The sequence below is a fragment of the Pogona vitticeps genome, chromosome 4 (assembly GCF_051106095.1).
Source record: "Pogona vitticeps strain Pit_001003342236 chromosome 4, PviZW2.1, whole genome shotgun sequence".
NCBI lineage: Eukaryota > Metazoa > Chordata > Lepidosauria > Squamata > Agamidae > Pogona > Pogona vitticeps.
Genome location: NC_135786.1, coordinates 103,696,441 through 103,724,084, shown reverse-complemented (window position 1 = coordinate 103,724,084; position 27,644 = coordinate 103,696,441). Strand labels below are relative to the sequence as shown.

The window sequence follows — 27,644 nt, the reverse complement described above, 5'->3', positions numbered from 1 at the left end:
CCACTTAATGATGGGATTGGCCCTATGTACTACATGTGAATGGGCAGATGCAATTACATATACAGTGGTGCCTCGCACAACGAGTGCCTCACACAACGATGAATTCACACAACGATGCCTTTTTCTGTCAAATTTGCTGCCTCACACAGCGATGTTTCCTATGGGGGATTTTCACACAACGATCTCCCTTTTCGCTCCTGTAAAAGTGTCTTACAATGTTTGGAAGCCGTTTTAAATGATTGCAATGGTTAGTCCACCTCCTGAAACCTATGCAAACTGATTTTGGTGTTGTTCTGACACTTCGTTAATTTATGATGATTTTTTGAATTTTCTCCATTGGAAACCATTGGATGGTCTGCCTAATGGTTTCCAATGGAAAAAACAAAAAATCATCATAAATTAACGAAGTGTCAGAACAACACCAAAATCAGTTTGCATAGGTTTCAGGAGGTGGACTAACCATTGCAATCATTTAAAACAGCTTCCAAACATTGTAAGACACTTTTACAGGAGCGAAAAAGGACTTCGCAAAGCCATTGGAATGTATTGAGTCGGCTTCAATACATTGCAATGAAGGAAACATTGTTTCACACAGCGATGTTTCCTATGGGGATTTTCACTCAGCGATGGCAATCCGTTCCAATTGGAACGGATTAACCGGTTTTCAATGCATTCCTATGAGAAATGGTGTTTCACAGAACGATGTTTCACACAACGTTGATTTTTTTGGAACCAATTAACATCGTTGTGTGAGGCACCACTGTATTTAGAATTCAGTGGCTGAAATCCAGTAGTAAGCTGTAACTAAAATAGGTTCATTGACTGGTGATTCAACTCCTTTGTAAGTTCCACTGATTCAATGTGTGATTTACTATTGAATTTCAGCCAAAGGTAAACACTGGCTAGCCAGCTCAGTGAGTTAGGTACTGACTGCAGACCCAGAGGTTTGTAAGTTCAAGTCCCAGGATGCCACCAGAAGGGAATGGTAAACTGCATCTGAGTATTTTCTAACTAGAAAATCCTGGGAAAGTGTCAACATGAGTCAGAATTGACTTGATAGGACAGTTAAACAATTTCTAAAAATTGAGAGCTTCCATAGATGACACTTCATGTTATTTCTAGTGTTGTACTCACTAAAAAAATTCTAATGCTTTGCTGCTAAAACCAACTGCATCACTGTAGGGCTTTTACTGTATAGACTGGGCACTGGAAGAGTGCAATTTTCCGGAAATAACAGATCAGTTGCAACCAAAAAGAGTCTAACATACAATGACGAACCAAAAAGAGTCTAACATACAATGACTGTACCCATGTCTATTTACTTCAAGCATAAACATGGCCTTGAATCCTCGATTTTATAAAAACAGTTGATAGATAGGGTATGCATTCTAGTCCAGAGGTGCCATAAGCTCACACAACTTCTGCCGGTTGTGGCATCTGTGGTGTTTGTTGTCCACTGACAACAAGAAGTGCCAATGTTAGTAATAACAGTTAAGATGTTTACTAATAGATATCATGGCTACAATCCAAACTGCAGTGAAACAATGCAGATATATTTGTAATGGCCTCCCATACATTTGAGTGCGTGTTTAAACCCTTCTAACAGAGTTTAAGCAACTATTTATATCCCCTCTCAATAATTCTAATTATTTCATGGGAAACACCATCCCTTCCGAAACATAATTGCGGACGTTCAACCTTGAGGGAAGAGGACACCTGGGCCCAGCTCTATTTTCAAATATTTTCCTCAGAGGAGGAGGAATTCTTCCCCTCATATCCCCAGGATGGGGAGTGTTCAGCATTATGAGAGGCCCTGGCACTCTGCACATGCTCAGAGACTCTTTCAGTTGTTCTTCATAGGTTCCGGGCAAGACCTCTGATATCGAAAGAAACGGACAGAGCTAACCCGCTGGTGCATATTGAGATTTGTCTGGCCCCGACACTGATGACATTTCGGTGCCAGGTCAAAACCTTTCTGTTCCAGAAGGCTTTTAATTGAAATAATACAGTATTAGCTGTGGGTCCAATGGCAATTTTTATATATATTTTAATTGCATTTTAATTTCTCCGAATTTTTGTTGTATTTTAAATGTTGTAAGCCGCCCAGAGACTTTTGGGTAGTGTGGGCGGCGTATAAATTAAATAAATAAATATTAAACCCAACGCACAAGCAAAAGCTATGTACGGCATGAAAGAGCGCCAGAAGAGCGCAGTTTGCGAGGCCCAGAACCTTTTCCTCAAAGGGGCCCAGAGCCAAGAGGTGGAGCCTCGCCCGGCCCTAGAGCGGGAAGAAGGCAGGTGAGGGGCGGCGACGGCCCCGTGGCGAGTCCTGGCAAAGGGAGAGGGCGCGCCCACACGCCGCCCGATCCAAGCCCAGCCCATGGCGGCGGCCGCCGCCGCCTCCTTTGCGCGCTGCTGCAAAGGGATCCCCAACCCGCGCACCCGCCCGAGCGAACCCAAGCAGGGGCCAAGGCCGCTGAGCCAGGACGCCAGCGACGACCGGCGCAGCGGCAGCGGCTGGAACAACCCGGCCGCTAGAGCCGAGCCCGCCCTGGAGCGCCCTGCCGCCGACCCGCCCAGCGGACAAAACTCCGGAGAGGCTTCCCTCTGCGCGGGCAGCAAAGGGTTAACAGAGGTGGAGCAAAAGATCGTGGCGCTCCATGAGGAGGCATGCGCAGTGAGTGCCTTTCTTTTTCTCTCTTATGAGCGGAGGTGGGGTGAGGGGGGGGAAATGAGTTGGTGCAGCGGCTTTTTCGCTCCGGGCTGCTTGCTGGAAATCTCGCCCGAAGGGCAGGCGAAAGACTATTTCGATGGGAACACACCCCGAAGACTAGGAGATTTTTTTTTAAATAAAAGCATTTTAGTGAACGAAGATTCTGGGCTTTGAACGCCGAAGGGCAGAAGAGGCAATGCTTTCCCCCCCACTCCCAATGTCGCCATTACGAAAACTTTGGCTTTTTCCTTCTCAGGGAGCTGTGAAGGGCTCCTGGCATCGCTATCAAGGGACATCACCTTTGCAAGCACCGATGGGCCAGGCTTGAAGGTCTCCAGTCAGGGCCAGGGCTGCCATGAAGTAGAAGAAGACAACTAGCCTGCCTCGGGTCGCAGGGTGTTGGAGAACCGAGTTGTGCATGTCACAGCACAGGGCTGGCCCCTACCACCACCCTAAGTTACCTTGCAGCCTTCAGGATGCTGCTGTTCTATCCCTTGCGTTGGAAGTTAAGTTTGAAGAGCTAGTCCAGGCAGGTTCATATTTTAAATAGCTTCCTAAAAGTGTCAGAGCAACATCCTTCAAAACTCATCTGATCCCACATTGATCACCAGTTTCTACTGCACAGCCAGCTGCTTCCCTCCCAGGAGTGATTGCTGGCCAGTGGCTGTACATTTTCAGCCAAAAATTGTGGGGTTTTTTCTATGCAGTTTCATGCACAGATAACATGGAGCTTTCTCGCATTGGTAAAATCCTACCCTAATAGTGAACAAAAAATCTGTTGGAAAGTTTTGCCCGTTAAAAGTATAATTAGTAACCACCTACAACACATCTCAGTGTCCGGCAAAGCCTTAACTAGTAAAATAAAATTTGTTATCTGGGTAGGCAGACAAAGTAAAACTGTATTTTTACATTAATTACCATCTGTAATGTACAAGTTTAGGGTTTCTGATTTAATCTTTTGTATATATGTTTTTCTGTCTCTTTAATAATCATAACATTTGTATTGCAATTTTCTCTTATATTTTACTATATGTATTTGTAACTTTTTAATTTGCAAAAAAGCATAATTCTGACTACAGTGGGGTCTTGACTTGAGAACTTAATCCGTATTGGAAGGCGGTTCTCAAGTCAAAAAGTCTGTAAGTCAAGTCTCCATTGACCTACAGTGCATTGAAAACCGATTAATCCCGTAACAGGCCGTTTTTGTTCCATTTTGGTTTTTTTCTGGTCTTAAGTCAAATCTCAGTCTGCAAGTCAAACCTAAATTTTGCGGCCAGAGAAGTCTGTAACTCAAAAAGTCTGTACGTCAAGCCGTCTGTAAGTCAAGGGTCCACTGTACCCAAAACTAATCAAGGAACAGAAGTCTGGCAGCCATTTTGAATTGTTATAAGTAGCATGTGTCACCATATTGAGAACCTTGCCCAGGATAGCCTATTATTCAGTCCCCTAATCATCACCTCTTAAGAAGACATATAAAATCTATGGTTAATTCAATCTGTGGTTCACAGCTATGATCCTCAGCCCATCCAGGCCAAGACCAAGTGCTGATTCAATGGCAGGTAAAAGTAAGGATAACGCACAGCAGATTTTGAACTGATTGTGACAAACCGGGATTATAGTCCTGGCTCTTCCCCTGATATTGAAACAGTGTAAATATACCTGCCAGGACTGGCCTTGCCACTAGGCAGAATGAAGCAGCTCTCTTGGACAGCAGGATATCATGCAAAAGCAGCAAATTCTTATCTGTCAGATTTGTTGTGGTGTTTTCTGCCTTACATGCTAAATTAATGGTTGGCTACAAGCTTTGAATTGGGTGAGGGATCTTGAACAGCCATGATGCCTGCTTTTCAGGCAAAAACAAAAGAGAAATTAAAAACAAAAGAACAACATTTAAAAAGGTAAAAAAAATGTTGTGACACCTTAAAAATGTTATATTTTAATGTGAGATTTTGTGGATAAAGTCCACTGCCTGCTTTGGCTTCTTTTTTCCCCTTTTCTTTTACAGCCTTAAAAAAAAACCTATACATTCTCACCTTCACAAAACCTACCCTCTTGCAATAAAACTCAAAGGGACCCCTGTTGTGATTAGCCTCCCAGGCATGGTCCTTTCATTTCCCTTCCCATCACCATTCTTTGTCTGGGAAGCATAATTCCTGAATAACCCCTGCTTTCTTGCCTTCTTTCTCAAGGCAACTTCCTAACAGTCATAGTTATAAATGACTATATGCTGGAATGCATGTGGGTAATGTCTGGCTGAATGTTAGAAGCCCAGAAGTGTAATGGGGGAAAAATTGGATGGTAAAGCATAAGTCTGCAATAATTCTTCCTTTCTCATTCCCAGAACGAACCAGGGAAGAACATAAAATTATACTAAAGAAACAAACATGCACATAGGTGCTTGATTTACATTATTTATTCTAGTAATTTGATTCAGTTTACTGTGTGGAATTTGTATTACCTTGGCAGAGAATTATATTCCCCATTTAAATTACAAATAGAGGAAGAATTTAAAGGAAAAGGCTCTCTGGGGAGGATGAGCTAGGAAAATAGCTAGGAAAATATCCTGAGCCTAGTATTTTTTTACTCTAGCCATGTCACTGCTTCAAACAGCTTTCTGCAAGTTGGTGTCCACCCCCGTTTGTTGGACTCAAACTCCCATTGCTTCCTAGCTATTATTAGTAAAATGAAACTTGTAGTACAATAAGCTGTAAGGTACCAGTATGGACGTGATTGGTGTAGAATACAGTCAATGCTTTTCTGTATCTACACATTACAGATCAAGACAAGTATGCTCCAAGAAAATATGTCTCCTATTAATAATCTCCCAAAAGGTTCACAAGTACATAGGTTGAAAACAGCCAGTCTGCTCACATTTTATTGTAATGTTTGTGTTCTGGTTGCATGTTCCCCATGTACAACTGGTAGAATGAGAATACCAGGAATCTCTAGGCAGGGCAGGAGCAAACTCCTCCCTGAAATCCCAGAAAACCACTAGCAATTGAAGATTATTGTACTGCACCAAATGGACCAATGATCTAACTCTGGGTGAGGCAGCTGTTTATGCTTCTAAATCAAATCAACAGTTTAGAAGCACTCTGTTAAAAATTATTTTGTTACCCTCTATTTATTTGTGTTGTAAACAATGATGTCCAAATCATCATTGTTTTGTTTTGTCAAGTCTGAACCAACTTATAGCAACCCTAATAGGGTTTTGAAGGGAAGTGAGATACTGTATTTAAGGAGTGATTCTGCCTGTTTCACTCCCTCATTGAGTTTCCATGGCTGAGTCCCAGTCTGGGACTCTATCCACTACACCACACTAGGTAACTACAAAAAAATTATTAGTATTATTATTTAAATAATTAAATTCCAAGATAGTTCAGTAGCTATTAATCTTTCATATTTTGTTACATTTTAATCATTACTTTTGCGGAGGTTAACTCTGCCCATTTTCAGTCATGATAGTCGATTGTTTTAAAGTTTAAAGTAAATATGTTCCTAATGCATTGTTAAAATTGATGTAGGAATTTAATTTTATGATTTTAAATAAAATGGTAGATAGTAATGACTTAAATATTAATGTCTTATTTTTTAATTAATATTATTTATTTATGTTATTTATATACTGCCTTTCTCCCATAGGAGACCCATGGTGGCTCACAACAATTAAAACTATACAATAATCACAGATTTTAAAATACCATTAAAATATACCAAAAACAATTATGTTACCAAAAACAATATGCAAGAGAGTTTACGATTCTGTAGAAGTATACCCTTTCCCCCTGCCCCTGGCTCTCCACTCCCAATTAAAAAATGTCAGTCAATGGCCATATGGAATTTTGGCATGATTCATTTATATACATATTTCCCCCTGAGTGTCTTTACATGGAACTAGTTCATGGGCACAGAGTTGAAGACTGGTGGCAGCATCTGCTTTGAGTTGGCTTTCACCCACAAGTGCCCCACCACACATTAAAAACAAGTAAACATTTATCAATATTAAAACCACAATTAAAAATATTTTTAAAAATATTTTTAACTCTCTAAATTCAATGAACATAATATTCTTGAGATCTCCCCAAGGTTCCTTTTAAGATGGGTGCAGGCACATGCAAAACTCCACCTCCCTCTGTGCAGCTCTCTTCCTCCTCCATGCATTTAACTCCTTTGGTGAGGTGGAGTTGTGTGTGAGAGAGGTGGGGCAATGCCCAGCGGGGCTGAAAATTAAAGCAGAGCAAAGCGTGCTGCTTATATACCACCCCATAGTGCTTCAAGCACACTCTGGGCAGTTTACAAGTTAACTATGCAGGCTCTACATTGCCCCTCCCCCAGCAAGCTGGGTACTCATTTTACTGACCTTGGAAGGATAGAAGGCTGAGTCAACCTTGAGCCGGCTACCTGCGATTGAACCCCGGATCGTGAGCACAGCTTTGGCTACAGTACAGCAGTTTAACCACTGCACCACAAGGCTCTAATTCAGGGGTCTCAAACATGCAGCCCGGGGGCCATTTGCAGCCCGCCGGACGATAGTTTGTGGCCCCTGACTTGCCTGCCTCCCCCAAAGTGCCCACACATCCTCTGCTGTCAAGAGTCAAAAAAAGCCTTGCCTCGCTCTCCAGCTCTCTCCCAAGACAGTGCCTCTTGCACCCTCCAGAACTGCAGCCTGCCAGCCAGCCCACCTGTCTGCTGGCTGGCAGGCTGCAGTTCGGGATGGAGAGTGCAAGAGGCTCTGTTGTGGGGGAGAGCTGGCGAGCAAGGCACACTGCCGTCCCTTTTCTCTGAGCGCCCGACCCACTGCCGAGCAATGCCTGAGAGTGGAACTCACTCCCGGCCCATCCTCGAAAAGTGCCTCCAAGCCGCCAACAGCATCTGCCACCGCCTCTTCCAGGGAAGCGGCTCTCTGGCTCTCTTTCTCTCTCAGCACCCCCAGCACCAGCCCGGCCAGCGGCCGCCTCAGCACCCAGTGGTGCTTCCTCCTCCTCCTCTTCATCCTGCTTCAGCCGCCTCAGCCCTGGAGGCTGCTTGGGCTCGCCTCACATCATGGTGGGGGGTTGCTGCTGCTGATTGCACCTTTTTTGAGGGGGCCCCTCAGAGGAAGGCTGCCGGACCGCCATGTGTGTGTTTTGTGTGCGTACATGCGCGTGCGCACCTGTGGGGCCCTCGCCCGTTCTGTTTAATTTCACGGGTACCAGTGGGGGCTTTTCTCCTTTGGCAAGGAGAATTCTGTGAGGGTTTTTTTTAAAATTTTATGTTATGCCCTCCTCCCCACCCTGCTAGGTGGTCACCGGCGCTCCCTTCTCTGCTTCTTTGTCCTGCTGGTGGTGGTGGTGGTAGTGAAGAAGGAGCTGGAGGGGGTCATGGCCGGCGATGAGGGCTCGCGCACCCCTCCTCCTCCTCCTTACCCCAGCTGGGCTAAGGAAACTCCTGGGCGGCTTCCTCGGGCTCTTGATCAGCTTGGTGGAAAATCTGATGTGGCCCAGCCTCACTCAGATTCTGCCTTGAGTGGCCCCCAGGTAAATTGAGTTTGAGACCCCTGCTCTAATTAGATGGTCCGCTGGATCTCCCACTTACTAGTTAAAAGCCTGCTTGAAAAGGAAAATTTTTGCCTAGCGATCAAAGGACAGGCAGGAGAAGATTAACCTGGCTTCTTGGGGCAGTGCATTCCAAAGCCTGAGAGTAGCCATTGAGAAAGGCCTGTCTTGTGTCCTTACCAAATAAACCTGGTAAGAGGGTGTAACTGAGAGAAGGGTCTCTCCAGAAGTCAAAAAGACTCATATGGACTTAAAGACAGAAATTTCCCAGCCTTGTTACAGTTTACATTTAGAGCCTCATGGTGCAGTGGTTAAACTGCTGTACTGCAGCCAAAACTGTGCTTATGACTCGGGGTTCAGTCACAGGTAGCCAGCTCGAGGTTGACTCAGCCTTCTATCCTTCCAAGGTTGATAAAATGAATACCCACCTCTTTGGGGGTGGGCAATGTGTAGCCTGCATAATTGTAAACTGCCTAGAGAGTGCATGAAGCGCTATGGGGCGGTATATAAACTTTTGTTGTTGAGATCACAAAACTGAAGGAAGTACTACAAATCATCTCTTTCTTTCTTGTAAGGTTGGACAGGATAGTTATGTGGATCCAATCACTGGCTATCTGGTATTCACCAGAGTTGCCCATTTGCAGAGGGGACATTGCTGTGGCTCTGCCTGCAGACATGTAAGTATGAAAAAGTTGTCATTTAGCCCAGGGCTGGAGAACTTTTGGCCCTCTGTATTATTTTGCCACTTGCCATGTTATACCTTCCGGGAGCTAAGGTCCAAAACATCTGGAGAACCAAATCTATCCACACTGACCCAGCAGAGTGCCATGAGTAAATCCCTAAATCAGTCAGATTTAGAGGCTGACTACGCGGGTTATATGGGAAAGACTACATGTTTAGTATGATTTGATTCACATTTTTCCCATTGAACACATTATGCAAGAGGAATGTGAATCAGCTGGAGTCCCAGAGCCCCAATTCATAGTTTTTCCTTCCCACCAGAGATCCTTCTATCTTTTTATAAGTCAATGCAGAAAGGAAAGCCCAGTCAAGTGCATGCACATAAACACAAAGCAGTGCTTTGGCAAAGCAGCTTCCTCCTGCCTCACAAGCCGGGCATGCAGACACATTGCACGCACACACACATGTACATGTACACATGCATGTGAGCATGTGCGCACATACACACACTGGGCAACACTGGTGTTGTTTTTGTTTTACAGGTTAAGAAATGACTGTGAGGGCAAGAGTTTTTTTTAAAAAAAAAAAGCTAGCAAGATGACAAGATGAGGAAACTGAAGTAGGAAGTCTTTTTATTGTTTGTTGAGGCCATTCTTTATAATGGTGCTATCTACAGGCTATACACAGAACTGCAAGCAAACATTTAAAAAGGCTCTTTCTGGATTCCTGCGTGTCCACTTAAATCACACAGACCCAAATTCATTGGTGCAAATTCACAGTGAATGAATGCGAATGAATTCACATTTCCAGTGCTGTGTAGTTGCACACATTGTTATGTGCTGTCAAGTGAGAATCAATTTACAGTAACCCTAGCAGGGCTTTCAAGATAAGGGAGATATTTTAAGGAGTGATTTTTCAGTTCCACATCCCCAATGAGGTTTCATGGCTGAGTGGGGAATTGACCCCTGTATCCAAAATCCTAGTCCGTCACTCTACACCACACTTACTTTGTGCTGCACCTGCTGTCAGCTATAAATCGGATAAAATGGTGAAGTCCTCATCTTTTTCTTTTATGTCAAGCTATGATTTGCTTCTTGAATCACAAACCCATCCAAGGTACAGCAAGAATGGAAGGCATTTGTCTCCATATGTTGTTGGGCTATGGCTGTCATCAGTTCCCATATAGCCAGTGGTAAAGTAAGAGATGATAAGCATTGAATTCCAATAACATTTGATGGGTGATGTGTTCATGCACAAGTTCCACTAGAGTCCACTTTCCCATAAATGGGGAAAGCTGCGGGATTCTTGGTGGACCTTTACTAATACAGTTGAAAATATGCCCACTCATAGTTCAGGTAAGATGAAGTGATGGATTGTCAGTTGATACATACCACGAATACATTTCTTTGGGAGGCAAATCTGAATTTGTAGACTCCTATAGTCAATCTACATTTTCTCTGAAGTAAGTCCTCTTTGGGTATTATAATGTTCCTTTTTATAGTGCTGCAGCCTTGCTTTTAGTAGGCTTTAATTCTCTGTGCACCCTCCAGATTTGTCTCATTTTATCACTGTGACTGGTGACACTATCAGTGTTAAGACCCTAATGTTCTGTTGTATGCATGCTCATGGGAGACAAAATCCCATTTTAGAAATTGATTATTATTCACAAATAAATCCCACTTATTTCAGTACAACTGATTTCCATTATTGCTATGAAGTGCTTTGAGCATTTCAAAGTGCTGTATCAACACTCAGAGTTTATTTGGAAATTTATATCCTGGCTTTCAATGACAACATCAATCCCACAGTAGTTTACTGCAAAAACAAAAACAAAACCCAAAGCTGAAAATAGTATAACTGCATAATTACCCACAAAATGTATTCCCTTTTCTGTTATAACAAAAAAGCCAAATAACGAGTGGGGAGAAGCTAATAAAGCAAAAGAAACATAAATTGATTTCATAAGGAGTCTTTGGTAGAGATATAGTTTCTAATGTAGCTACATCTATTTCCTTGACATGTTATGAAAATACACCGATTATTCTTCTGTCTAAAAACAATGTTTTCAGATATAGCAGTAAGTTGTCATAGTTTCTACCTCTTCCAGACAAAATGTATACATTTCTATATGCTCGTGTTTATTCAGACATAAGTCCTAGTTCAGTGTGGAGAACTCTCCAGCAAGTGTGTCTGAGATTACAGATCTGTGGGCTTAGCCCTTTGTACTGATACAAAGATGGTTAAAATGTAATCACTTCAAATATCAATAATTTCTCTGAAACCCTTAGTGCAGGGGCTCAAAATCTATGGCTTACTTCCAGTGCATTATGGCGTAGATCTCGAACACATGCTTGGATGTAACTACCACTCAAATTGAACTTGATTTTTCAATAGTAAAAAGGCTTAATGTTTCACAATGAATCTGACTGTAGCAAATGCCAAGAGCTGGTTCTGAATCCTTACTAAGAAGTGTTGCTATGGCAAAGATAATGTCAGAATACTTTGTTGGATGTTGCCTATTGAAAAAAGGCTAGTTTACAAACAACATGCCAGTGATTCTTTTCCTCTTGTGTTTAATTAATTAATTTTTACCATCAAGTCAGTTCCAACACATGGCAACCCTTGTAAGGGTTCCTTAGCTAAAAGGCACTCAGAAGTGGTTTATCATTCCTCATTTTTGTGCTTTTCTGGACAGTGCAGTTTGCCCAAGGCATTATGGGCTGACTCTTCCCCCTGGAGGTGCAATGGGGAAACATACTCTAGCACACTTAACTCTCCAGTCCTGCACGCATTTGTACAATATTTTGATACAGAGTAACTGTTTGGTGAACAAGCCTTCTTTCATTCACAATCTTTCAGAGACTGACCAGTGGAAAAAAAGGATCAAAGAAGCAATCTGTACCAATGTCCATTCTCCACGTGGCCATGACAGTTCTCCTAGCTGCACAGGATTCAACCCTGAGCTCTCATCCCACTATGGAAATTTTACCTGACTTGTCAACCTGTAATCAGTTTGATTAGTTAAATTTGCATGTGAATGCAAAGTATATCTGAAGAAAAAGGCACACATTATTTATAGTTGTGTTTTATCAGGCATTGTCTTGGAAGAGGCATTCTGTCATTTGTGGAAGACAAGACAGGAGGCCTGGAGATGGTGCCTGCCATCTGCCGTTAGCCTTGACTGGGAGAGGAACATGTAGCCCTCCAGAGGTTGTTCAACGGCAGTTCCCATCAACTGTATAATTGTAGACAATTTTTGTTGTTGTTTTCATCCTACCAGAGGTTAGGTATCATAATGGCTATTTACTCTTCAAGGAGTGTCAGCCAAAGCATAATCAGTGGTGATGGATAATGGGAGTTGAGCTATTTGGAGGGTCATATACTGCCCATCTCTGATCTATATAAAAATTAATCCTAACTTTTAAGGGAGGGGGAAGAACACCAACACATAATAAAACAAAATCTGCTTGTCCAGAGTTGTATTCAGTGTAGTATTTAGAACATAGCAGACACAGTTCAGTCTGAAGTCTTCAGCAGCTGCCTTAGAAATTGCCGTTCCAATGAGGGCAAGTGAATAAATCATCGAGGCTCACTGGCTCTCCACAGGCAGCCTCTGTGTCTGTCCCATTTGACAGTCTGAACAAGATTTAAAACATCTCTGTGTTTAGTGAGGATATAAAGGCTTGCATCAGCCTGTTCATACAATTGCATAACATGTCTTTCCAAGCTCCTCTGAGCTGCCTATATAAGGATGCAGGCCTCTGCAAAAGCCCCCTAAACACAGTGGAACTTTACACCCGAGTTTGAGTCAAAACTCACAGAGTTGGCCTGCCCTGAGAATTGGATTCCCACCTAGCATTCTATGGGTGTAGAAGTAGAACTCTATCTCCCCCCCCCCTCTTGTGTGGGTTTCTAAGCAAGAAAGGCTGCACATCAGTGGGTGGAAGGACAGGCATGTGGTCCTCCTTGCAAGTGTTGCTGAATTTCCAGTCCCTATCATCCCAGACCAGCATTGTCAGTGACCAGACATAATGGGACTTGTAGTTAAGTAGTATCTGGAAGGGCATAAGTTCCCTACACCTGGTAGACATTGTATGTAGAAGAGAAATGGGTTTCAGATCCTTCACAGAATGAATAAGGCCTTATGAATCACTATGTTTCTTGGCCAGTAATTGGGACCATTTGTTTGGGGAGGGGGACAAGGAGAAGCGGAATATGTGGCTTAATTTCTCCCCTGCCTTTTGAGGCCAAAAATGATTTATGAAGCATCATTAACAGCTCTTCTTTTAACCATGGGCAAAGCTAAGACCTCGTCAAGAATGACTTATTTCATATCTCTCTCTCCTTCTACAGTGTCCATATGGCCAAGCCAACGTTAAAGATCTGTCCAAAAAGAAGCGGTTCAATTCCTTTTTCTACACTTGAGGATTGAAGCTTTTTCTTTTTTGCATCATGCCATGAAAGTTGGGGAAAATCAACCAGCACTCCCACCTCTTCCTTCTTTTATGCCCTTTCAATTTCCTCATTTTGCATATTGGCTTTCTTTTGACCTCTGCTGCTCCATATCCTGAATGTTTTCTAATCGTAACTTTAAATAATCCATGTGTGTGCCAGTGATGCTGAGTCACTGACAAGGCTATTCTGGCTGCAACAAGATGGTCGCTTTGCTTTCTAAAGTCATCAACCAGCCATTTCGGGACTTGCTTTTGTTTTGCTTAGTGGTGCTGCATTCTTCTCCTTGAAACACTTTAAGGATGTGCCTTGTTGAGCCCTGCTAGATTAGACTGATATTAAAAGACCAATCTTTTCTAGTACAAAGACCAATCTTTTCCAGACAGATCCATAAGATAGTCATTGGGTGTTTTTTTAAAAAAAATTCAGTGTAATTATATAATGCAAGGTGCAACTGGATAGTAAAAACAATAACCACTGCAAGCATTCTCTGTTGAAAATCATTGGATTTAACATCTTCATCCTAAGTACTCTGATGCCTATATCCTAAATATCTCTGTGACACAGCCCTATATATTTGCATTTCCTTTATTTCAGGGCTGGGGAACCTGTGGCCCTCCAGATGCTGTTGGATCTCATTTTTCACCAGTCCCCAACCAACCAAGCCCACAGTGGGGGATTATGGGACTTGTAATCAGTCAGCATCATTATATAATGAGGACCATAGATTGTACAGTCCTACTTTACTTGACATTTAATTGTACACTCATAAGCAAATGGATATAAAACTACAACCATACCATGATTTCCTGTGTAGTATTCACATAAGTTATTTATACTGGCTTATTTTATATTTGATGAACATGCCTTTTTTCATGTCTTCATGGAAGCAAAGTGTGTATTTTCCCTAAATGTTTTCCCAGCACTTTATATTCAGCTGAAATAAGTGCTAATCCTGCTAAGCATTCTTGTAAGAAAAGTAAGAGCAGATTTCCTTTTATCCTTTTCAACTTCAAAATGGCCTTTGGTCTGACACAATGGTTACAAATACAGTAAATATAATGCAAAGTACTACACAGTAATTGAGATACAAACCTTGATTATTATGTATTTTGTAACTGTCAAAGCTGTGCATTTTTCCTGCAGCTGATTATACCATCTTTTAAAAGCCTTCTTCATTTGTTTCAGGAACTTTGTTGAATCCATATTTCCATCAAGGAGTAGAGCTTGGTTTTTGGACTGTGTTTCTGCAGTGCATTTTTGAAGTGTGTTAGAATAGCCAACATCTTGTGGTGATTTATATATACATAAATTGCATAACTCATTGTAGTGGATTGCTGTTTACTAATGAAGCACCACTCACCTTACCCTGTGTTTGCCAGTTGCACAATCCAGGTGGACACTCACAGTGTAACCTGTGGCTTGTCAGTGTGCAACAATTTGCTGCTGTGACCTCTACAGCTCAACTGATACATGGCTAAGTCATAAACCAATAGATCTGAAATGTCTGTGTGAATCCCAAAAGCAGAGCACAAGAGTAACAGCTGCATACCATTGTGTCTCATCAGGAGCTGTATTTGCCTCTAAACTCACAAGTTCCATACTGCCATCATGCTGCTCTCGTCTCTTGTTTTTTCAGTCACTCCTTTCATGGTGCTAGAGAAGGTAACAATTCGTCTCAATTGTTAGTCCTGAAGGACTCGAATCCTTTCATCCTTGTGTTGGCCCTGTCTAACTGGCCTGGAGGGCAGACATCTTGTTTAGAGGTTTCTAATTCTCTCCTTTTGCTGCTGTGTTTGCTTTACTGGAGAACTCTTGCCCACCCCAGACATTGACTGTTCCACACAGCAAACAAAAGCAAACAGATGCAAAATGGTATATTTTATGCATGTTTACTAAGATATGTGTCCTGATATGTTCAACAGGGCAGTCCAAGAGAACACACATTTGGTGTAATACAAATTCAGACCTTGTCCAAGCTAAGTGGGATCCAAGTCCAAATAGAAATGTAGAAATCTGAATCTTCATATCTCCCACTGGCTTGTATTGGGAAACAAGGCCATAACTTTTTAAAAGAAATACCTAAAGAAACATGGTGGGTTCTTCAAAAAGGATCACATTGTCACATTTCAGGGAGAAGGGTCTACGAAATGTAATGCTATCCATTTTTAAAATTTGACTTAAAGCCAGCCACTGTTATTTCAGCATTTGCTAGTGTTTTCTAATGTGTGTTCCACCTTTTTGGCAGATTGAAATAAAAATAAATTTTTAAAACCTAAGACCAAACTGAGAAAGGGGAGATAAGTAAAATGGCACTCTTTAATAAAACTACTAAGCTTTTTGAGAGACGAACACGCACATGCACACACACGTGCGCGCGCACACACACACACACACACACACACGTATAAACAACGCAAGGTTGAGGTGGGGTTGGAATAGGATTAGGAAGGGGCCACTGAAAATTGGGTAATGGCAGGATGGAAGGAGTAGAAGCACTATTAAAAAAGATCCTCCTTAAAAAAAACAGCTAGTGAAAATGTGAACGAATACATCTCTCAGGTAAACACTGCTAGGAGAATGTTGCTGAGATTTTTGCCCCCTACTGGAACCTAAAGCTACCAGTAAACAAAGTCCAACCCCCTCCCACTTTCTTTACCCTCTTTTTTTCCTTGTACAACATGGTGTCTTGCATTTTGGACACATGGACCAAAATCCTGTTGCTCTGCATAGTAAATTACACTAGAGCAGGTCCCCATTGAATCAGTGGGGATTTGGTGAGTCAGCTCTTCCATAAATTCCATTGATTCAGATGGATCTGCTTGAACAACTTACTTTAGCATAGTAAGTTGCAATTAGAGTAGCCCCTTTTGAATCAATGTCATTTACAAAAGAGTTGATTAATTAAATCCCAATTCATTCAGTGAAATTACTCTAGTGTATTTTACTGTGCTAAGCAACAGAATTTTGGCCATTCTTTGTTCTACTGTTTGCGGCGGTTTGGACTGATCTGATTCAGATGCAATCTGGGTAAGTCTGAATCTGCCTAGTTTGGTTTGGAATGTTTGTAAAAAAAATTTCCAAGTTTGTACAGGATTGCCCAAGGCTAGACAGGCTGGTGTTCTTCTGGAAGACACTGGGGGGAATCAAACTCCCAGCCTCTGGCTCTACAGCCAGTTATCTAATTCACTGAGTTATCTGTCAAGCTGCACCGTCCCAGGGTACCTGTAGAAGAACAGGATTGCTGCCTGAGGTTGTCTTTGGGCAGCTCGTATTAGGATAAGGAGGGATTCCACCCTTTCCTCAGTGCTAAGCAAATAGTCAATATGAGTATCTTCCAATACTCAAAACCAGCAGAAAGGACAGGGATGTCACTGTAAATCAGTGCTAACAAAGTTGTGAATCTCTTCCCCTCTTTTGCTAAAACAATATGCACTCTTCCTCCTGAAAGCCTAGAAAACTGGGCAGTTGTGTATGTGAAGGATGGGGAAAGGCATAAAGGCTAATCCCAGCCAACAACCCAATGTACAAAATGTGTTGATTGCTTGGGGCTGGTGGATGCGAACGCCCTCTACTTCTGTATTTGTAAGGAAGCGACTTGTTCCACAGTACTACTCAGTTAAAATCAAGGCACTCTGAGACTGACTGTCTAAAGGAGGTTAGCATGGTGTTGTAGTACAAAGTTTGGGAGGTACCTACAGTCTAGCAACCCAGGAGGTTGCTCGGTTTGCTCACTTCTTTAAGCTACCACTGTAACCCATTCACACATGTGAGCCACTACTTGATGCTACTGTGACATGTGTATGTTTAAAATATCCTTTACCTTTTTCCCCCTTTGGGGTGTGTGTGCTCTGCAGTTGATTTCAAATTATAGCAACTCTTTTCAGCGTTTCTGGGTATACTCAGGAATGGCATACCATTCCCATCTTCTGTGGGTACTCTGTGACAGTGCAGCTGTGCCCAAGACAGGCCAGCTTTTCTCCCAGGATGCTCAGTGGGGAATCAGACTTTCAACTTCTTTCTCCCTAACTCTCTGAGGTATTCAGCCAACTCCATCCTTCAACTACTTAGACATTACAGTGGTGCCTCGCATTACGAGCACTCCGTTTGATGACGAAATCGCATCATGACGAAGATTTTACGATCGCAAAAGTGATCGCAAAACAATGTTCCCTATGGGGTGACTTCGCTTTGCGATGATCAGTCCCCTGTTTCGCTAACCGATTATTGCAAAGCGATGATTTTCGGCCAGCTGATTGGCAGTTTCAAAATGGCCGCTGGGTGAAAAACAGGGCCACCCACTGTTTTCTGGCACAGATTCCTTGCCGCACGGGCAGCGAAAATGGCTGCGCTATGGAGAATCTTCACTGGAGTGTGCGTTTTAAGCCCCTAGGAACGCATTAATTGGGTTTTAATGCGTTTCTATGGGCTTTTTAAAATTGCATGACGTTTTCGTTCGACAGCGATTTTTTCGGAACGAATTAACATCATGCGAGGCACCACTGTATTTGATTTAAGCCCAAGTTGGCATTGTTTCCACATTGTTCCAAATGTGGTTTTATTGTTTTTTCAGTAAGTACATAACAAATAAATACAATTGGATACCTTTCAGTTATACATGTTTAAAAGGTAAGCCATCCATGCACAATATTGCTAGATATGACCATTTCTCACTTTTATGTTATGTGCTGCCAAGTCACATCCCACTTATGGTCCATCATAAAAGAGTTTTTCTTCAATATGTGAGGTATTCAAGGAGTGATTTTATCCATGCTATCACCCACTGAGTTTCCATGATTGAGCAGAGGTTTGAATTCAGGTCTTCTGTGTCCTCAATCCACTGTATCACACTGGCAATAAATAGATTAACTCAATAAATATTGCATCTCTGTGCATGACAAATGAACGAAAAAAAGTGTATTCTCTTGTCTGACAATGCACAAATCCCAATATTTGGAAGTGATTCTTTTCTGGCCAGGCTGGATAGGGAATCCTGGTACCACACTCTCTAGTGAGTTTCCATATGGCCAAGCCAGATATTGAACCCAGGTCTTCTCAGCCCTAGTTCAATGATCTAGTCGCTGCATGATGCTGGCTTTCTTCCCAGTTTTCTAAGAAGTGATTTTATTATTGAGAACTGACTTTACTGATGAAAAGATACCTTCATTTGTCTTGTGAAGCTGTGACATCTGATGAATGTTTTTATGATTAAACCGGAAACTGCAGCTTGGTTTGTTAATTCAACTACCAATGAGTTTGGAGGGTTTGAATCACTTTACCTAAAGGTAAAATATAAAACCAAACCAGTATTTAAAAACAAACAGAGTTCCAACAAGAAGAGATTCATCTTTGAAATACATGTAAGAAAGACACACCTTTCTGTGCATTTTCCCTCCCAGTAAAGGCACAAACTGCGTAGCATAAGGCAGGTTTGTATCTGACATGGAAGGACTTCCTATATTCCCAAATCGAGCTCCCTAAGACATTTAAACAAACAAAAGCAGCAAGTTTGCAACCGGACGCACCTTTACCTGGGAGCACAAAAGGACTTACCCCGGAGCAGACATTGAAGATCAGACTACCTGAAGATCAAGGGGAAGAAACTGAGCAATTTTGTCAAAATGTCAACTTCTGTGCTTGTTTGTTTCAACCTGAAGTCTCTGATCAATGCATCTAGCAGAAGGACGTGCGCTCCCGAAGCGGGGGGACGGACTTTGCCACTTCAGTCCATACCGGGGTGCAGTCTCCCTCTGCCTCGATTTTAACTGACTAGTGCAGCAGAACTAGTCCCTCGCTTACAAACCCGCAGGTGTCTTCATGCTGCACGTGCAAGAGGCAGCTTCAGACTGATCTGGAAGGCTAGATCTGTAGTTATTTGGAGGGTGGGGGAATCAAGGGAAATTCTGTATGCATGCAAACTCATGACAAGGAATATTCATAAACACCCTGTGCAAGTGGCGTGAAGAGCTTGGATTAGTAATAGAATGGCCTCTGCCCCTCTCTCCTCCTCCTTTCTATTATTAACAAGCAATTACGCTTTTCGAAGAGGGGGGGCTCTAACTTAATCATGCGGTCTAACAGCGCTGGGCGAAGTGCTTTGATAAAGAGACCAACCAGCCTTTGCCGTTGTTAAGGTGTGTTTAAATGAGAGTTTTCAGAGGGAAAGCCCTAATTATCTCCTGTAACAAAACCAAAAAAAAAGGTATTGAAGTATTTTTGAGACTCCAGGTTTGTTGTTATGAGCATTCGGAACCAATGTATAGCGACCCTAGCTAGGCTTTCAAGGTAAGTGAGATCTTTAAGGAGTAGGTTTTACCAGTTCAACACCCCCAGTGAGTTTCCATGACTGAGCAGGGATTCGAACCGAGAGCTCCTAAATCCCAGTCTGTAACACTATCTACTATATCGTATCGAGTATTCCTTTCCGATTACATCCAATTTTCTGAATGGATCCAATACGAAGAGTGGGTGGCAATCCAGGAAAATCCGCGCTAAAACAAATCTGTTAGTTTTAGAGGTGCCACGAGACTCTTATTTTTCTTTCTTATATTTATAGGACAAACACTGTATCCGCCACCTCAGAAAGAAAATGAAGCCTTGGCCTGAAAGGATCGTACCTATAACTAACATAATACTGCTGTTCTATTGCTGACGTCAATGGGAGGGTCCCAAATGCTGCTGAGATGAGCAGGGTTTAAATGTCCCTCTTTGTTAACCCCCCCAGCCCCAAATTTTGGACTTCGTGGTTTCACAGTGCAGGCGTGAGCCAAACTACTAGCAAATTTCTTCAGTAGGGATTTACTAGAGACTGAATGCCGTTGAACTGTTTGCGACTTACTCTGAGTAGACACGGCTTGCATAGTGGTGAAAAGATGCGAGCGAAGCACCAGTGGGATTAAAAGATAAACTACAAAATAAACAGGGATGTACATATGTCTAAAAAATGGTGTAAAAGCAGAGCTTTGATGCCACCCAACAAACACCTCTCTCCCAGTCCTCGCCCGACTGCAATCCATAACTCCGTCGTCTCACTGAGAGAGAGCCGGAGAGGATTCCAGACGGAGCTTTCCAGATGTTGGATCACAGATCCCATCATTCCACTCCTTTGGTTCTGCTGCCCAAGGCCGATGGGAGTTGTCGTTTCGCGATATTAGGAGAATCCCTTCGCTTCCCCCCCCCCTCGCGGGTTTAGGGAAGGACTTACTCATCTGACCATGCACCGAAGACAAAAGCATTAACCCGGCAACCACCGAGTTCAGGAGGAAGTCAATGGGCTGTAGGCTGGAGTCTCACACCGCAGTGGTTCCCAATCTTGGGGTTGTAGATGTTCTTGGAATGAAACTCCCAGAAACCCTTTACCATTAACTGTGCTGGCCAGGATTTCTGGGGGTAGTACTCCAAGAACATCTGGGGCCCAAGGTGGGGAACCACCGTCTTCTGGTTACCCTTTTCTTTCCCGGGGTTCCTTCCCATCCGCTAAGCATTGCTCTCTTGTGGTTTGGCATCCTTGGCTCCTTTCTAGCAAGCAAGCCGGCTCCCTGTGCCAGGAGTGGAAGGCGGCGGGGTGGGGGGGAAGAATCGAGGAAAAGAAAGGTAGGCAGGCTGATCAGACCTTCAGTACCCTACTTCTTGCCTTCCTGAAGCTGGCGCCCTCCAGATGGTAGTCTGGATGTGGGCTGCAACTCCCCTAATCTCCTAACTATTGGCTGTCCTGGTGGGAGCAGGAGCAGGGGAGGCTGGCTGAATTCAACAGGGATTGACAACACAAACTCCGAAAAACCCAACCCAAACCAAAGAAAACAAAATGACAAAATGCAGGGAATCCTTCTTTTAAAAAAAATCCAGTTCGGTTTAGCTAACCACTATGTAATAAATATAGGGGTGATGTATTTGTACCCCTTTGCTTGAAGAAGTGGATTTGGAACCATGGAACCTCACACTGAAACAAATCTGTGAGTCTTTATCATGTCACAGTGATTTGCTTTCCTCCCCTCCCCGCCCACCCCTCTCTAGTGTCCCTAGCACAGACTGCCCAGTCGTCTATAGGCTGGCAGGGAAAGGGGGTGAAAAGAACTCCAGCAGGGCTTCCTTCCAAGCAAGAACAAGGAAGATGTTGCTGAAAAGTAGGTCTCCTTTAAGTCGAGGCAGGAATAGCATCTCCAGTTGGGTGCAGGGTGACTTTCTCCGTTTAGAGTCTGAGAGGAATGCCAATCTCTGGATCTGTGGCACTTCCTTTCAAGTAGACAGAGGTAGGTGAGACAGGTCAAGTATTTCACGTTTGTGTGCATTTATGTACCTATCAGTGGTTGGTCATTTAAGACCAGTGATTCTCAAATTTGGACTACAATTCTCAGAAATTCTGGTCTGCACAGCAAATGGTGAAGGCTTCTGGGAATTGTAGTCCAAGAACATCTGGGGACCTCAGTTTGAGAACCACTGGTTTTAGACCATTTCGGACTTAATCTTGCTCAGAAGGAGGTGCCATGTAAGTTCAAATGGGCTTACTCTTACTGTGGAGTAGAAGTCACGGCAAGGGTGAGCAATGAGCCGTCCTGCAGCTGGACTGCAATTCCTATCAGCTCTAGCCAGCAAGGCTGATGGGATCTGAAGTTCAACATCCAGAGAACCACACTCCCTGTGCTCTGTTGTGAATATTGAAGACTGTGGATATTATGAGTTCAAGTCCTAACCAGCTCAATTCACTAGATAATCCTGGGCCTTTTAAAACATTCTCATATACATCTAAATAACAATATAATAATCACAGGGTTTCAAGTCAATTCTGACATGGTGCTCTTTTTCAGGGTTTTCTAGGTACTCAGAAGTGGTTCACCATTCTCTTCTTCCTTGGGTTCTCTAGAGCGGTACAGCTTGCCCAAGGCTACATAGACTGGCTCTTCTTCCAGGGTGCAAGGTGGGGAACTCCCAACCTCTGGCTCTGCAGTCAACTCAGCTGTCCAGCCACACCTAAATCTACCTGACAGTTTTTCTGATACCATAAGGGCAAAATGGTGGAGAAGGATCTTGTGTGCCCTCTTGATTGCCTTGGGGTGGAAATGGAATATAAATGTAACCAATCAATAAATAGGTTTGTAGTTATTTTCGTATACCAATAGAAAGGTCTCCCCACTCCTCTGATTCCAGTCAGGGAAATATCCCATTCCATTCTTGTGTGTGTGTTTTTTTTCCAGAAATTGGAGGGTATCCTCAATGCTGGCCTTTGGGCATTCAAGCTGAGTTGATGCATATAGAAAACAGAACACATGCTAACCTGAGGCTTATGGAATTGTTTAGACTCAGCTTGCAGTCACTCTGATAAAGAACAGGTTAAATGAATTACAGTATTTTTACTCTTTTGGTCAGACTTAAGCTGGCTGTAAAATGTATCCTTGGCAGACTGAGAGGAAGGAGCTGACTTATTACCTAGGCTTGCAACCCAACTGAAAGGGAGTCTAAACTCGTCATAACAGACCAAACAAACAAACAAGAGGCAAAAATGTTGTGACATCTATTTTTTTTCCTCTTGTGTTTGTTTGTTTGTCTGATACGCTTGCACAGCCTAGCATTGCTGCTTCTTATTGTGTGTGTCATGTGCTGCCAAGTCACATATGACCTCAGGTGACTTTCAAAGAGTTTTTTAAACTAGGAGAGGGACGTAGCATTGCCACTTTCCAGGGAGTTTCCATGGCAGAACAAGGATTTGAATGCAGGTCCCTGAATCCTAATCTGTCACTCTATGTACTATAGCACACTGGCTTCATTGTGACCAGGTAAAATCTTCTTTTATGTTTGGGCAGTGATCGAGACAAGATGAGTCATGCAGCCTTATGACTTCCCAGGCCAGGTAGCCCCAGTTACAGAGGTTACTATAAAGAAAAGTGGAAAAGGGAAGGCTTTAATGTAGCAGAGCAGGTAGCCTGTTCTTGACATAGGAATAACTCTGGATGGGACTGGAAAAGAGCGCAAGCAATGAGGGAGTGAACACTACATGTGATTTTTTTCAGGCAAGATGCCCCTGAAGAGTCATTTTCTGTGGAAGCTAAAAGGCAGGGCTAGGTGTGAGGGCAGATTCCTTCCTGAGTAAGTGGGAGAGAGGGCTAATACCAAGGATCGAACAGACGATCTGTGAGGCTGAATCCCAGGAAGCAAAATAAAAAAGGCTCTCTGCAATTGGGTTTAGAATTACACGAGGTATTTGGGACATGCAGAGCCCTGTAGAAGCTGCTGCCTTATTCACCATGTAATTAAAATGGAGAGCACTGATTCTTCTTCTTGGTCTAAGTGCAAAGAGGAGCTGCAGGTGAGAATTCTCACTCCTAAGTCATGCAAGAAACCACCCTCACACGTGGCCCCCAGTTTTGTATGCCAATGGATGGTTCCTTGTAGGGGGGCAACAGCAGGGCCCCTAGCGTCCCATCCACCCCAGGATCAATACATGGGGCTCCCCTGGGTGGTCCTGCAAAGCTAGTCGTAGGGTGCACACTCCTCGCCCAGGCTGCTCCTCGTCCTTTTCTAGGGCTGGCCCTGGTTCTATTCAGGCCACTTCAGCAGCTTCCAGTAAAAACCATGTAAATTCTGCTGGAAAGTGGAGACAGCAGGTGGCTTATTAGGCAGGCAAAGCGGGTGGGGGAGAGGTCTTTTTCTCTTGACAATTAATTAGACCAGAGGGAGCTTCTTTTCATAGACTGGGAACACAGTAGGGTAGCATTATTCTATTATTAGCTCAGCACTTGATGGTCTTAAAGTTAAACACTCATTCACTACAATCCCACCGAGTTGAATGGGACTTAATAATTACCTGTCATGGATTTCAACATGTTGACCCCTTTTCAGGGTTTACTAGGTGTTTGGTACTCAAAATTGGTTTGCCGGTGACTTTTTCTCACAGTGCTCTGGGATTTTAAAGGTTGCCCAAGGTTACACAGACTGGCTTTTTTCTTACAAGGCACAGTCAGTTGCACCAGCTGACTGAACGATCTAGCCAGCTGAATGGGTTCCTTTAGAAGCCCATACATATTTGTAGCTCTGTTGTGTATGTGTGTGTTTCAATAAGAAACACAAAACAAAGCAAAAAAAAATGTTGCGACTCGTTAAAGCCTAACTGCTATATTTTAATGCAAACCCTGTTACCTTGGTTTTAGCATGGAACCCAGCCATATGTTCAGATCTCTCCAGCTGGACCAAAGATACTTGCAGGCAATGAACTTCCTCTTCAGCCTTTGTGATAATATGATTTACTTCTCAAAGACAGAACCACAGTCCTGTATCTCCTTTCCATAGTTCCAAGCCATGATTATTTCATGATTATTGCACATGGGAAGCAGAGACCTGCCCATGGCTGCTTCAAAAACCCATTAAGATTTTAAAATGAAAGGCTATCTAAGTGTGTGTGTGTGTGTGTGTGTGTGTGTGTGTGTGTGTGTGTATGTGTTTGGGTGAAAACAACTCCAAAGTGTTTCATGGACATTTAAATATAGACTGCAGTCTTCCTAACACCTCTATGGGAGATGAGGGGCAGGGAGTGGCGGGTTTTGGTGATTTCCATTGAAACTACTGTGGTTTAGGCTAAATAGGGACAAACATGGTCATTCTTGTTTTCCTTGTCTCCCCCCCCCCCTTTTGTCATCACTGTTAGCTTAAGAGTGGGGACTATTCTTCTGCCATCCAATTCCTTAACCTCTCTGAAAGCATTTCTAAATGTAGAGGAGGGTGTAAGTATTTTAAATAAATGGTAAATTACATATGTCACCATATTTCTGTCTCTGATGGTTAGTAACCTGTTCTGGACTGCCTGGAAGTCGGATGATAAAGGGGGCTGATTTCACACATGCAGGTTTCATCACCTGATGGCTCTTTGTTACATAAAATGTGTATGTGGGAAAGGGTTGTTTTATTTGCCAGGAAATACTAGTTTCTCCCGTGGTGTTTGGTCTGTTTAGCGGTGGAGATATGTGGAAGTGTGATGCTTCGTTAAGCAGCAAAGAAGAAAACAGTACAGTAATTTATTGGAAGTAGGCCATCTAGAGATGGGCAGGTCAAGGCTATTCCGGGCTAGGGGTTCTCAAAGCCCTCCTGCTGTCTTGAATGTTAACTCAGAATCTCTGACTTTTGGCCATGATGGTGTTCTTGGGAGATGAAGCCAAAGTCACCAAAGGCTGAGAACCTGCTCCCTGGATTCTCCCTTTGGAGAGAGTGAAAAGAAGTGAATGTAAGGGGGAAGGCAGTGAAATGATGTCCCAGAAGCTTAGCCTCATTCTGTAAGCAAAAAGGAGATAGCTCAAACAAGACAGGAAAAGAACCGGGTGGTGGTGGTGGGGGCTCTAACAATATGTTCCCACTACTGTTACCCCTTTCAGGTGTGCAATAGAAGCATTGTTGCAGTTGTCTGTACTTCCAGCATTTAGGTCAGGCAAAGCATGGCTTGATGCTTCATGTATCCAGTGAGTAGTACGCAAGTGTGAATGTACAGCTAGCTCACCAACTGTTTGGGTCCACAAATGGTTAATGATCTTCTATACCCACCGTTAGTTGGGGGCATCTGTATGAGAAAGGGAACTGAAACAGCAGACATGTCCCCTATACTATTAGGTAAAGGGTATGAAATGACTTAAGGGCAGGAACCACCTCAGATCTGATGCATGGTCTCCATCCTACTGATCTCCATTGAAAACAGCAATAGCTTAACACTCCTGTTGAAATCACTGAAATCACACTTATTGAAAAGTAACCTACTAAATATTGTGGGATGCATTTTTGCATACACAGTGTGTTGTTAAACCTGTTGAGTTGAACGAGACTTACTTCCATGTAAGCCTCCATTGGCCCAATCCTAGGCATCATGTTTGTTCGGAAAGTAAGATATAGTGACGTCACTGGGGCTTGAGCCTTGGAAACTGCGTGGGTAGGATTTCTAGACCAGGAGCCCTGTTAATCTATGGTCGTCAATAGGCGTTTTTTAAGCATTGAATATTCCTGTCACAGAAATAATATTAACACCTACCATCATTGCGTCGTAACCTGCACAGGACTGCGCTTTGGGAATGACAGCAGCACTCGACTGCGGAGGCGATCCACAGTTTGAGGAAGCGACCTGGATCTCCCGTCCAAGACAAGAACCAGGAGAAACCCACACCGGTTTTCCTCCCATCCGCTATCCCAGCCCCGTCACCTAAGGCAACGGTTCTCAAACTAGGGTCCCCAGAAGTTCTTCGACTACAGTTCCCAGAAGCCTTCACCACCTGCCCTGCTGGCCAAAATTTCTGGGAGTTGCAGTCCATGAACACCTGGGGATCCAAGTTTGAGAACCACTGGGCTAAAGGCACTGGCAAGCCTCTGTTCCCAAAAGCTAGCAGATGAGATGGGCATCGACTTCTCTGTGCGTTTGGTGCCCCCTCCCAACCTGTTTGCCAACTTGCCTGGCCTGGTGGATTGTCGTCGCTCCCGCCACATGACCCCCCACACACACACACACACACCTTTGGATCTGCTGAGCGGCGGCAGTTTGGCATCACGGAGCGCCAGCGCAGAGACCCTTCTCTGTTCAAGCAGTTCCCTGAGATCAGACCAGAGGGGGCCGAAAAGCAGGGCCTCGGGGGTCCTGGCCCAAGACTTCGGGATCCCCTCGCAGTTTCGCAGGAAGCGGTCAATTTGCGGCCCCGTGGCGTTACACTACAAAGCACCCTCACCCTCCATCACTGGCTGTGCTCGCTTGGACTGATACGAATTGCAGTCGGTCCTTATCTGTAGGGCTACAGGCCGCCTACTCTTGATTTGAAAACTCCGACTCTGGGAGGTTTCGGCGGGCGGGGGGGGGGGAGCGCTGGTGGCTAAAGAGAAGTCATTTTTTTCCAAGACAATAAAACAAGCACTTGTGAAGGGTGTTCTGCTGTTTTATCCAGGACTGAATGGTGCGCGCGGGGGGGGGGGGGACTTGTTATGGCGTGAAATGGATCAGTCCCATTGCTTGCCAAAACATGAGCCGCCACCCCCACCCCCCAAACGGGGAGGGGCGCAAGACCAAGTCGAGCGCAGGACCCCTTCTGTTCCTCCTGTAATCCGAGAGTATTGGTTTCCTCCAAGGGGTATAGTATGGGTTGTGTTACTTGGTCTTCTGTGCGAGGCGCTTTCCTGTTTGCTAACAGGGGAAAAAAAGGAGGGAAGCATGTATGGTGGACGAATAAATCGATGGGTGGGTTGGGGGGTTTCACGAAATACGAACCAGAATAATTCCGCAAAAGGGTTCTTTTTCTTCAGGATATGTGTGT

General features: G+C 43.7%; 1 protein-coding gene across 2 annotated transcripts; it reads left to right on the top strand.

Moving 5' to 3' along the window:
* Window positions 1-803: 803 nt before the first annotated feature.
* On the top strand, window positions 804-14,185 carry C4H1orf53 (chromosome 4 C1orf53 homolog). 2 transcript variants are annotated; one of them, XM_020784688.3, is made up of 3 exons: window positions 804-2,677; window positions 8,823-8,924; window positions 13,282-14,185. In XM_020784688.3, exons 1-3 carry the CDS (start codon window positions 2,381-2,383, stop codon window positions 13,351-13,353), a joined length of 471 nt encoding a protein of 156 aa, XP_020640347.3. In that variant the 5' UTR covers window positions 804-2,380; the 3' UTR covers window positions 13,354-14,185. The 2 variants fall into 2 exon arrangements, with proteins under 2 accessions (XP_020640347.3, XP_078248421.1); XM_078392295.1 differs by lacking the exon at window positions 8,823-8,924.
* Window positions 14,186-27,644: the final 13,459 nt, after the last annotated feature.

Coding starts and splice junctions, on each gene's coding strand:
- C4H1orf53 (XM_020784688.3), top strand. CDS start 2,381: ATGGCGGCGGCCGCCGCCGCCTCCTTTGCGCGCTGCTGCAAAGGGATC. Junction 2,678..8,822: donor TCCATGAGGAGGCATGCGCA/GTGAGTGCCTTT, acceptor CTTTCTTGTAAG/GTTGGACAGGATAGTTATGT. Junction 8,925..13,281: donor GTGGCTCTGCCTGCAGACAT/GTAAGTATGAAA, acceptor CTCCTTCTACAG/TGTCCATATGGCCAAGCCAA.